This window comes from Cervus canadensis, chromosome 8, assembly GCF_019320065.1.
Source record: "Cervus canadensis isolate Bull #8, Minnesota chromosome 8, ASM1932006v1, whole genome shotgun sequence".
In the NCBI taxonomy this organism is placed as follows: Eukaryota; Metazoa; Chordata; class Mammalia; order Artiodactyla; family Cervidae; genus Cervus; species Cervus canadensis.
Genome location: NC_057393.1, coordinates 27,856,439 through 27,868,207, shown reverse-complemented (window position 1 = coordinate 27,868,207; position 11,769 = coordinate 27,856,439). Strand labels below are relative to the sequence as shown.

Sequence of the window (11,769 nt, the reverse complement as noted above, 5' to 3'; positions counted from 1 at the left end):
ATCAACATGGAGTGGGCATATATACTGTCTTACAAGATAGTTATTCTCAGCAAAGATAAAGATTAAAATTCCAGACTTACAAAACACAAGGCGATCCCTGTTAAAGACAGAAGAGGGTACTTATCACCATAATGAGAAACTAACAAGGGAAATGCCTGGATTCCCCAGCCCTGGGAAAGGCATGCCTCTCCTCTTAATTCCTGAATATTCAGGAATTAATAAGGGCCAGAGGTTTCCTGACAGATCAGTAACAGCACACGGGAAGCCTCCTGTTAAATGCTTCCTGACAATAAAGCAAATTTTCCTTTCCACCAATCTTGCCCCCTCATTGGTTTCGAACAGTAAGCAGCTGAACCCCACTTTCACTTACACAAACATACATTTTTATACATAGATGATATATGAAAAGATCCACAAGAAACTAGTAATTGTGGTTGCCTCAGATACAACTGAGTGACTGAGAACGCACTGGGAAAGAGAACTAAGGATAGGAATGGGAGAGAGAGAGTTGATTTTCTCAGTTTACTTTTTATTCCTTTTCACTTTTTTACAACTTACTTTAATTTCGTGTGTGTGTATATTTGTAATGGAAAAAAATGTCATTGTGTCCTCTATTCTGATTGATTTCAGAACACTTTCTGGACATGGAAAGAACTGTAAAACTTGGTGTTAGCTGTGGGAATAGTGGCTCATGTTCCCAGTGTGATTTGCCAGTAGTCAAAATTACAGAGACAGAAAGTAAAACGGTGTTTGTTAGAGTCTGGAGGTGGGGGAGGGAATGAGGAGTTACCGCTTAATGGGTATTGAGTTTCAGTTTTGTGAAATGAATTCTGGAGATGGGTGATGTTGATGGCTGTGCAACAACATAAATGAAATTCTTACCATTGAACTGTGCACTTAAAAATGGTTGAGCTGGTAAATTTTATGTGTATTTTACCACAGTAAAAAAAAATGGAAAAAACCCACAAGACAGTTATTAACATTTTAAAGTACAAATATATAGAACTTTATAATAACAGAAAAAGAACTATTAATGACAGTGAAGGATAAGTTAAGGTTTTCCCAGATTTTAAAAGAGCCTAAAGAACTTATTGCTGTAATAGACACGCCCTACAAGAAATGCTAAACAGTTGTTCCAACTGAAACGAAAGGAGAGTAACTAAAAACTGTACAAAGAAATAAAGAACACCAGTAATTGTACCTACATAGTTAGGTATAAAATCCAGTACTGTTGTATTTTTGGTTTGTAGCTTCTCTTTTTTCCCTATATGATTAAAAGACAAATGCAAAAACAATTATCTATGTTAATGGGCACACAATGCATGCATATGTAATTTGTGACAATAACAACATAAGGAAGGGAGAATGAAGCTATGTAAGAGCAGAGTTTTGTATACTATTGAAGCTAAGTTGGTTTAATTCAAACTAGATTATTATTAACCGAAGCTGTTACCTCTAACACCCGGCCACTAAGAAAATAACTAAAAGCAAAATCAGAAAAAGAAATGAGAAGAGAATCAAAATAGTGCACTAGAAAAAAATTAAACACAAAATAAGGCAGCAGTAGGAACTTCCCTGGTGGTGCAATGGTTAAGACTCTGAGTTTCCAATGCAGGAATTGATGTTCAATCCCTGGTTGGGGAACTAGATCCCACATGCCACAACTAAAGAACCTGCATGCCACAACTAAGACCCGGTGCAGCCAAATAAATAAATAATTTTTTTTAAAAAGATAAAGCACAATAGAGTCACCCCAGAGATGTTCCTGTGTGTTCAGATTGCTGAATTTCAGTGTACCATCCTTGAATAAACAAAATACAGTGTGAATAGAAAGACTCATCACTGCCACCCCCACCTTTTTCTAAAAATAATTCATAAGAAAAAATCGTTAATATTTTACATAATTAGTTTCACCCAAAGTTCACACATGGAAGAAATAGCTAAGACATAACATAAACTCTCACTATGAAATCACAATAGAATCTGATATATTCTGAGTATTTGCAAGTTGGGAGGGAGCCTCAGAGATTATATTACTCATCCCCTCACTGTAGAGATGAGGTAGGTCACTGAGGCCCAAGAAGGTCAAGTGTGGGACCTTGGGGTCTAACCCCAGGGGCAGAGCCTGGGTAGAATGCAGGTCTCCTGAAGCCTAACTCAGGGTGCCCTCTACTCCTTCCTCTTTATCAAAAGTAAAACATAAAATTCACCAAATGATAAAGTGCACATGCTAATGTGGGTAAGTTAGGAGCTTCAGTCGTATCTGACTCTTTGTGACCCCACGGACTATAACCTGTCAGACTCCTCTATCCATGGGATTTTCCAGGCAAGGATACTCAAGTGAGTTGCTTTCCATGCCTTCCTCCAGGGGATCTTCCCCACCCAGGGGTTGAACCTGCATCTCTTACATCTCCTGCATTGGCAGGTGGGTTCTTTACCATTAACTGCCACCTGAGACACCCCACACAAGGTGCTGCAGATTAGCAATTTGGTCCTGCAATGTGATTCCTTTAGCCATCAGGCAGGTATGTAACCCACCTTGGAGTGGGAATTTTTCACACGAGATTGTTCAGCATTCTGAGGGAAGACTCGTACAGGTTAAACACGGCTTCTTCATGGATTCAGGAAGATTCTTCATGGCTCTTAGCCTGTGGTGGGAAGGCGGTCAGCTGCATAGCAGAATTCCAGTTTCCAAGCAGCACTGTCAACTGTGTCCTGGCTTCGAGTAGCACAGCGATATCTGTATGGTGCATGCAGGATAACCTTTCTTCATCCTGTCTTTCCCCAAAGGAGGGCCTGTTGGATTAATCATTCCTTCAACAAAATGGTGAATGGTCCACACCAGTCTGAAGTTCACTCCTAGGTGTCCCTACTATATTGATATAAACCATAACCATTGTGAAGAAAGGCATTAGCAGACTAGGCCTCTGCGGTCTCTGGTGTTGGTCACGGGAAACTCGGCCTGTCAAAAGTTGGCATAATGTTGGCCTTTTGGCTACAGTTTCTTGCCCCAGGGGAAATGTCTATTTTGCAAGCCTCCTCGACAGCAGTATTCCCACTCAGCTTTCATGGGTAACCACTTCCCTCCCCAGGTGTAGTAGGCAACGGTGTTGTTCCAGGAGCCTGGGTGATCTGGCCTGGGTCACACAGTAGAGTCGGGCCCTTCTGGGTGTCTCCAGGTAGTGCCTTTAACAGGTAACCACCAGGGAGCATCTGTTACTGCCTGTTGACTATCAGACTTCCTGTGCTCAGTCAAAGCCAAAGGAGTCAGCAAACTTCTCGTGCTCTGTCAAATAGCTGGTTGAGTTTACAGCTTCTCAAATTTAGCCTTACTGACTTCATAGGCGTCCCTGTAAAAAGCATCAATAGCAACTCTCTTCACAGACGCTTCTCCATCCTACTTTATCTGAGGATCATCAGTGCCCATTGTAAATACTCTGGCAGGGATGGGGCCATCTTGGTGGGTAAAAACAGCGGCTCTCCGGGCCTCTTGTGAGTATAGGTGTGCAACCCCATCTGCTACTGACCCCGGGGCACTGGGGAGTGCCCAAACTGCCTGAGCCTGTGAGAAATACCACGCCCAGGCCTCTTTGCCTCCCACCAGCCAGCCTGGGCCCCTCATCAAAAGCAGAGGCAACAAGAGGATGAGCTAGATACAGTTTTTGGTTTTTTGTTTTGTTTGTTTTTAAAAAACCTTAGATTTTCTTTATTCATTGGCCCATTTCTACAACAAATACATCCGAAACATTACATAATAAAATTATTTACAACATTTCCAAATGAGAAGATTCTTTCTGCCCTCCTACTGCTGTTCACACACAGTACTTCCACAGCACATCATGAGATTACCCTGTACTCTAAACTGCTTAAGAAATGTGAAAACTAATAATGTAATCTCATTAGCTCTGCTCAACATGTGGCAACATTTTAGAAACCTTGAACTTCATCTTGCAACATCAAAAGAGTTCAACAACTGCTTTCCCCATTGTACTTTACAAAATAGGTTGCAGGGACTAGAAGGACCACATTGTCAAAATAACTAACTGTACAGAAATGGATTTAAAAAGTCACAACAAAACCACTTTTTATAAATTTCACACACATTTACAAATATCATGTTGTCATCCAACTTGTTTACTTGGATTTTCTTTGCTTGGATTGCACCACATTGGTTTTGTCTTTAGCAGAGCTAGAGGCTAAAGCAGACAGGATGGCTCAGTATGTCCATTTTTCATATTCTCAGAAGCCACAAGCCAGCTCTTCAGTTTGGGCATTTCTTTGGCTTAAGTTTTGGACTTTTCAATTACCTCTTTGGGCTCACTGTTTTGTCCAGAGACTATGGCAGCATTTGCCTTGAGTTCTAACCTGGGAACAGACCCCTGTAGTGCTGTGGCTGGAGTTTCCTTTGGGACCAAACTCTGTGAAGGGCCTGGTGGTCGACTTGAAAATTCTGGCTGTTTAGGGCCTGAGTTTTCCAAGCAAATTCCTTGTTTTCCAGGTAATGGCTGCTTATCAGCCTCCTCCAGACCAGCTGGGTGAGTATCTGGAGTGTTTGGATTCTGCTAACTATTTTTCTTCTACCAACGGGTTTTCTTCTTCAGTTTATTTGCATTGATATTATTTTGCTTATTGTTTACTCCAAAATTTCCTGCAGAGATATCACTCTGCAATAAGTTGACTAACAATGGGTTTGTTAGTGTGACATCCTTATTGACTGGGAAGCCTAGATTCTGACCACAGAACATCTGATTTCCATTGGGTGCACCAATGAAAGGTGCATTGAAAGGCATCCCATGACCTGAGAAGTGGTTTCTGGAGGCACTGTTTCCCTGCATGGCCTGCACATGGGGGTCAGGGAAGATGATGCTTTGTTGCATGCTAACATCAGGCATCATCTGAGACGAGCTATCATTATTTGCTATAGTAGCAGGATCACCATGCTGCTGGGCCATACAGGTATGCGTGTGTGTGTGTGTGTGTGTGTGTGTGTGTATAAATTTATTGGCTGTGCTGGGTCTCATTGCTTCACGGGCTTTTCCCTAGTTGTGGTGAGTGACGGCTACTTTCTAGTTGCAGTGCACAGGCTTCTCATTGCGGAGACTTCTCTTATTTTGAAGCATAGGCTCAAGGGTGCACGGGCTTCAGTAGTTGTGGCACATGTGCTCAGCAGTTGCAGCTCCTGGGCTCTAGAGCACAGGCTCAATAGTTGTTGGGCCATATAGTTTTAAATATTGTTTTTCTTTCACATTACTTTGTAAACAAGGTTTTGTGTTTCTCCATGTTCTGGCAGTGGCAAGCTGTTTTATAATATTAGTATTTAATAATTTAAGCTTTCATTAGGGGGTTGTTTGCAGTTTTTTTGAGTCCCAATGATGTAAGTGTTTTAGTATATATAATTTTTTTTTCTTTTATTCTATTTCACTGGGTTTTAAATTCCTAGATGAGAGATTGGGTCAAAGAAAGCCAGTTGGCTCTTGCCAAATGTTACCAAAGTGTGCCTCTAGAAGGATTATTACCTGGCCCCTAGACAGGTGTGAATGTATCTGTTTCCCAAAGCTTGGACCAGCGTTGGGTATCTAATTTTTACTTGGTTTAATGGTTGTTAATTGGAACCATACTATACTTATAGTCTTTAATTTGTATTTCCCTAATTACTAAGGAAGTTGAGTCTTTTAAAAAATAAATATATTGTTTATTACTTGTTTATCCTGTTAGGTGCCTACTCGATTCAAAGCAACAGACATTCTGAAGGCCCACTCTGTTCTAGGAGCTGTGTACAACCCTCAAAGGGGCAGTGACCTAATAAAAATGATCCTTTGGAATAGGGTGGGGGAACCAGGGTAGTATAGGAAATATACCACTGGACTATGAGAGAACTCCCCACAGTATCCTTCCACTGATGTTATCTGACTTGTATACTGACCCCAACCTTGTGAGGCAGGCAGGCAAGTATGACTCTCAACATTTTTTTGATGAAGAATGTGAGTCTCAGGTTAGGTAACTTGCCTAAAATCACAGGACTGGTTAATAATGGACAGGCATTTGAATCCAGGTCTTGTAACACCTACGTGGAATTCTTTTCTTTTTTAAGAAGTGGTTTTTTTTTTTTTTTAATTAGTAAAGATCTCAACAGGTGGTCACACCTATGTTCCTTTTATTTTTTTTAATTTATTTTTTTTGGCTGCATGTGCGGCATGTGGAATCTTAGTTCCTAACCAGCCTGCTCTCCCTGCATTGGGAGTGCAGAGTCTTAACCACTGGCTTGTCATGGAAGTCTGTAGGTGGAATTATTCTTGCAATGAGCATTCTTCTGTTTGTTCATTAATCCATCAAATATGCACTGATCACCTTCTGAGTATCAGGCTATGTGTGAAGTAATCCAGAACCACAAAAGGTTTTAAGCAGGAAAGTAGCATGATCCAATTTAGGTTTTAGAACCTTCTTTTGGATGAGAGGACAGAAGGAAGTGGTTTTCAAAGTATGGTTTGAGACCACACTGGGTCAGAGGGGTCTTCCAGGTGGTGCTAGTGGTAAATAACTCACCTACCAATGCAGGAGATCTAAGAGATTAGGGTTTGATCCCTGGGTTGTGAAGATCCCCTGGAGGAGGGCATGGCAACTTACCACTATTCTTGCCTGGAGAATCCCATGGACAGAGGAGCCTGGCAGGCTGTAGACCACGGGGCTGCACAGAGTCAGACATGATTGAAGTGACTTAGCATACATGCATGCACTGGGTCAGTGGCTCTGGGGTTGGTGATAAGCCAGGTTTGGGTACTTTTTTTTTTTTTTCTCTAATGCAATAGAAAGTGCTATATTAGAGAAGGAAGTGTCAACTAATTATGAAGAGGTGCTGGCTGTAGTAACCAGGAGAGAGATGACACAAAACAGAGACAAAGGGAAGGACTTGGAAGTCATTGAGCTAGTATGGCAGCCCTTGGCTCAGACAGTAGCTGAGAAGTGAAACTGGAATTCCTACCTAGGTCCTCTGGCTACAGAGCCTGTGGGCTTACGGCACATAACCATTTATAGCCGCTTCGTGATTTTTAATATTTTGTATTTATTTCTCTTAGCATTTGTTTTGCATATCTCCATCATGTCTCAAACTGCCTTCAAGTCCCTTATTTTCATAAATTCTAGGACAGAAATAAGGGACAGATGAGTAAAGTCTTAAAATTTTTAAAATGTTTATTTATTTGGGGCTGGGTATACAGGCGTGCTCACTTCGGCAGCACATATACTAAAATCGGAACAATACAGAGAAGATTGGCACGGCCCCTGCACAAGGATGACACGCAAATTCGTGAAGTGTTCCATATTATTAGGGCATCAGAGGGCAGACACACTGAAACCATAATCACAGAAAACTAGCCAATCTGATCACACGGACCACAGCCTTGTCTAACTCAATGAAACTAAGCCATGCCGTGTGGGGCCACCCAAGATGGACGGGTCATGGTGGAGAGGTCTGACAGAATGTGGTCCACTGGAGAAGGGAATGGCAAACCACTTCAGTATTCTTGCCTTGAGAACCCTATGAACAGTATGAAAAGGCAAAATGATAGGATAGTGAAAGAGGAACTCCCCAGGTTGGTAGATGCCCAATATGAGATGTTTGGATGGCATCACCGACTCGATGGACTTGAGTCTGAGTAAACTTCGGGAGTTAGTGATGGACAGGGAGGCCTGGCGTGCTGCGATTCATGGGGTCACAAAGAGTCGGACACGACTGAGCGACTGAACTGAACTGAACTGGGTACACAGGCAAGGAAAAGTAGATTTGATTAGATAAGCACAGACTAGGGAAGAATTGCAGGATACTGAGAGATGCGCAGCACCTCCTCTTCTATAAACCCCTGGCAGTCTCCAGGAAGTCTGAAGACAATAATCCCAGAAGCCCAGAGGGTGATCCCACTTCCTTCCCAGGGTTATTACTGAGTATCAGGCTGGAACCGGCAGGAATTCAGGAAACTGTAAAGAAACAACAGCCTCAACAACCAACTCTCCAAACATCAACACCAACTACCTCAACAATAAAACTTGTTACAATTCATCTCCCTCCCACTTACAACTGCAGACCAGAAGGAAGCAGAAGGGACTACGGGAAGGGCTCTTTGTTGCTCCTTCCCCTACCGGACCCATCCTTATCCGCAGCCTGGTTTTCCCAGGGTCTCCGGGAGGCGGGAAACAGACACCCTATCTCTGAATGGGGGCACCAGAGAAACGGAGGACACCTTCATTCTCTCTTCATAGCCAGATAGATCAGAACTGAAACCAACAGAGGCAAAGGTTATAGTTGGCAGTGCCAGGAGAAGCCTGTCACATCCCAGTAACTCCAAAACCACGGCGGCTAAACTAAGCAGGTCAGAGATGAGGTGTTGCGCGAGAAAAAGATGGGAAGGTGGGCGTGGCGAAGGTGTAAACTAGTGGGAGGCTTCTGGGGCGTTGCCCTAAAGAATGACCAATCAGAGAGCGGATTGCCGCCCAGGGGCGGGACAGGGGCGTATCTTTGTCGCGATTGGATGAAGGCCGGGAGCAGGGAGGGGGCCGCGGCGCGCCTAGAACAGCTGCTTTGCAATTTCGCGTTATAAACTGCAGTGGCCGCGGCTGTGGAAGTCGGCTGCACTGCAGCGCACGTGCCTGCGTCTGAGGCTCTGGCTTGCCGGGGAGTTCCTTGGGTTCTGGGTCTAGTTAGTCCTGTCCCCAAGGTTCTCTCCATCCTCCGTCCCCTAACTCTCGTCCAGCTCCCGACCTCAGCGTCTGCAAAACGAAATGGTCACAACCATGAATACCTCAGATGAAATAGAGCAGATGTTCCAGCCCTACAACTTCGAGCTGTTCCTGGACATGAGGCCCTATTTGGAGGAGTACTGGTGAGACCTGTAGAAGGGAAAGGGCCATGTTAGGGGCCCAACTCTGATGACCGCTATTTGGAGGGCTTGGTGGAATGGGGGAGGGCGAGACAGAAAGCCCACAGAGATTTTGCTAAGGAGCAAAGATATTGGATTCCCCAGTACTGGCTTCACGTTCCTGTTGTCCAAGGTACAGGTAGTGTGGCACCTCAAAGAGGTTAGGTCTGGAAGAAAGGCAGAAATAAGAGGACAGGATGGAGAATTTGGGAGGAGACAGAAACCAAGGGGGAAAAGGTGTAGTGAGAACTGGTCTCTGAAGAATGGGGTTGATCTGAACTCCTACTCCCACCCACCTTAGAGACGACTCTCCATCCTTTGTGGCTGCATGTGTGCGCAGGCATGCATGTGCTGATGCCTGAGGACTGCCCTTCACAGTTATCATCTTGTTCCTCAAGTATTCCATCATCCCTGCTGTGGAGGAGGCAAAATCTGGGTACCCTTCCAAAATTTCCTCAGACTTTGCCCTAGAGCCCCTCAGAGCTCCAGCCAATTTGCCATGACCAACCAGGCAGAAGTTGTTGCCACATTCTTTGTACATCACAGCCTTGGGTTGCTTCTAGAAATGGACCAGCAGCTGTCATCCACTCCCAACCCCAGGAACCTTGGTTATAGTCCTGTGTAAAGTACTTTACATATATTAACACTGTCAGGAGAGGAGTGTTATTCCCGCCTTACAAATAAGGAAACTGATGCTCAGAGAAGGAAGTAGGTTTTCCAATGTCACATAGCTAGTAAGTGGCAGAAGTAGGATTCCAATCCAGAGCACTGACCTGGAGATATGAGTGGACATTCCTCTAACCAATTCCCACCCATAAGCCCATCTGCTCTGCCTTCTGCCTGCCAGGACAACCTCATTCGCCATAGCTCTGATCTACCTGCTGGTCATCTTCGTGGGGCAAAACTACATGAAGGCACGGAAGGGCTTCAACCTGCAGGGACCTCTCATCCTTTGGTCCTTCTGCCTTGCAGTCTTCAGGTAAGACTCTCCCCACTCCAACCTATCTTATAGACCCCAGACCCTCATTCTATCCCTAAAAGCTTTCTAAAAACCTCAATTGCATCAACTGCCCAATTTGCCCCCTAACTCTCTCCCTGTTCTGTTCTCTCAGCTCTGACTCCTCTCCCCAGGTTCCACCCTCCTGTTTTCCTTCTTCTCCAGTTCCTAGACTAGTAGTCTCTGCTCTCTCTCATGAGACCTTTTGTGCTCATTGAGTTTGGATACTTCCAACAATTTCCCCAGCCTCTAATACTCTCTGCATCTAACACTCTCTCCCAAGACCTTCCAATAACTTCCCCAGCCCCTTCGTCCCATATTCCCCCCAAACTCCTCTGATCACCCCCATCCTGCCACCTGTCTCCTTCCAGGCTCCTACCCATCTTATGAACCCTATCCCCTAGCTCAGTTTTCAATCTCAGCCTCTAGCACTCCCTGGTCCCTCCCCAGCCCTCATGTCTTCTATCTTCTAGATTACTGGTTGGCTCTACCAGGTTGGCCTTGGGAGCTCAGAAGCTGTAACCCCTTTGGAAGGGTGGGGAGGTGGTGGAACTTGGATCAGTGACTTGACCAGGCCAAGGGTGAAGGTGCCTGGGAATGACCCTTACACCCTTTTCCTTTGTTCCATTTCAGTATCCTCGGGACACTGAGGATGTGGGGCTACATGGGGACCCTGATAATTAGGAGGAGCCCAAAGCAAACTGTATGCTTCTCCTCCTTCACCAGCAGTCCCATAATCCAATTCTGGTCCTTCCTGTTTGTTCTCAGCAAGGTCGTTGAACTTGGTGAGTGGCAAGGCTTTGTCTCTCTGGTGTCCAGTCAATTGCATCCATCTTCAGGCCCTCCCCTTGACCCATCACATGGAGAGTTCCTTCCCCGCCCCTGAGTCCTAAAAACACTTCTCACCCAAGCCCCTCTTCAGATTCTCTGCCATAAAGACCCCTCTCCCTGTCCTGAAAATTCCCCATGTGCCCCCACATCAAGTTCAGAGGGTGGTCCCAACACTAGGTGATGTGTCAGCTATGACTCCTCATCTCCCAGGAGACACGGCCTTCATCATCCTGCGGAAGCGGCCACTCATCTTTGTGCACTGGTACCACCACAGCACGGTGCTGGTGTATTCCAGCTTCGGATACAAGAACAAGGTGGCTGCAGGCGGCTGGTTCATGACCATGAACTTTGGTGTACATGCCGTCATGTACACCTACTACACTCTGAAGGCTGCCAAAGTGAAGTGCCCCAGATGGTTTCCCATGCTCGTCACCAGCCTGCAGATCCTGCAGATGTTTATAGGAGCCATTGTCGGTATCCTGGCTTACATCTGGAGACAGGAAAAGGGATGCCATACCACAAAGGAACACCTCTTCTGGTCCTTCATCTTGTATGCAACCTATTTTGTCCTCTTTGCCAAGTTCTTCCACCAAAACTACATAATGCCCAAGATCAAAGCCAAGACCAAGAGCCAGTGAATGGTTGGAGAGGAAGAAACCCTAAGCCCTCTCTCCTCCCCAGGGGACTGAGGGACTGAGCTTAGGTTTGAGGGAATGATTAGGAAGCCTTTCCTGTATGGTTTCCCCATGGGATGTAAACTCCAAGGTGGCAGGAGGTGATGACAGTCAAGTAGTATCACCCCTGGGGTGGGGATGTGATCTAGTACTTTGATGTTTCTGTTGTTAATGTGAAGACCAAGCAGGCCTTGTAATGGGGTGGGACTAAGGAGGCTCCCCCAAACTGAGTTATTTATGTTTCCAGAAATCTTTCTCCTTCTTGCTCTGTTTGTTTGTTTGTTTTTTCCCCAGCACCGCCCGGCTCCGAGAGGACGAGGGCGGGAGGAGGGGCCTGCAGACAGACATTCCTCCCAGC

At 45.1% G+C, this 11,769-nt stretch overlaps 1 protein-coding gene, 1 non-coding gene and 1 pseudogene across 2 annotated transcripts; 2 read left to right on the top strand and 1 right to left on the bottom strand.

Moving 5' to 3' along the window:
* Positions 1-2,643: 2,643 nt before the first annotated feature.
* On the bottom strand, positions 2,644-4,952 carry LOC122446771 (annotated as a pseudogene).
* Positions 4,953-7,216: 2,264 nt separating this feature from the next.
* On the top strand, positions 7,217-7,323 carry LOC122446869. Its single transcript, XR_006271029.1, has one exon. It is a non-coding gene; the product is annotated as a U6 spliceosomal RNA (small nuclear RNA).
* Positions 7,324-8,568: 1,245 nt separating this feature from the next.
* ELOVL3 (ELOVL fatty acid elongase 3) lies at positions 8,569-11,677 on the top strand. Its single transcript, XM_043475603.1, has 4 exons — positions 8,569-8,873; positions 9,757-9,888; positions 10,540-10,691; positions 10,948-11,677. Exons 1-4 carry the CDS (start codon positions 8,773-8,775, stop codon positions 11,373-11,375), a joined length of 813 nt encoding a protein of 270 aa, XP_043331538.1. The 5' UTR covers positions 8,569-8,772; the 3' UTR covers positions 11,376-11,677.
* The last annotated feature ends 92 nt before the right edge of the window (positions 11,678-11,769 follow it).

Excerpts from the sequence above, each read along its gene's own strand:
- ELOVL3 (XM_043475603.1), top strand. The coding sequence starts at position 8,773 with ATGGTCACAACCATGAATACCTCAGATGAAATAGAGCAGATGTTCCAG. Across the intron at positions 9,889-10,539 it reads TTCTGCCTTGCAGTCTTCAG|TATCCTCGGGACACTGAGGA; the intron begins GTAAGACTCTCC and ends GTTCCATTTCAG. Across the intron at positions 10,692-10,947 it reads CAGCAAGGTCGTTGAACTTG|GAGACACGGCCTTCATCATC; the intron begins GTGAGTGGCAAG and ends CTCATCTCCCAG.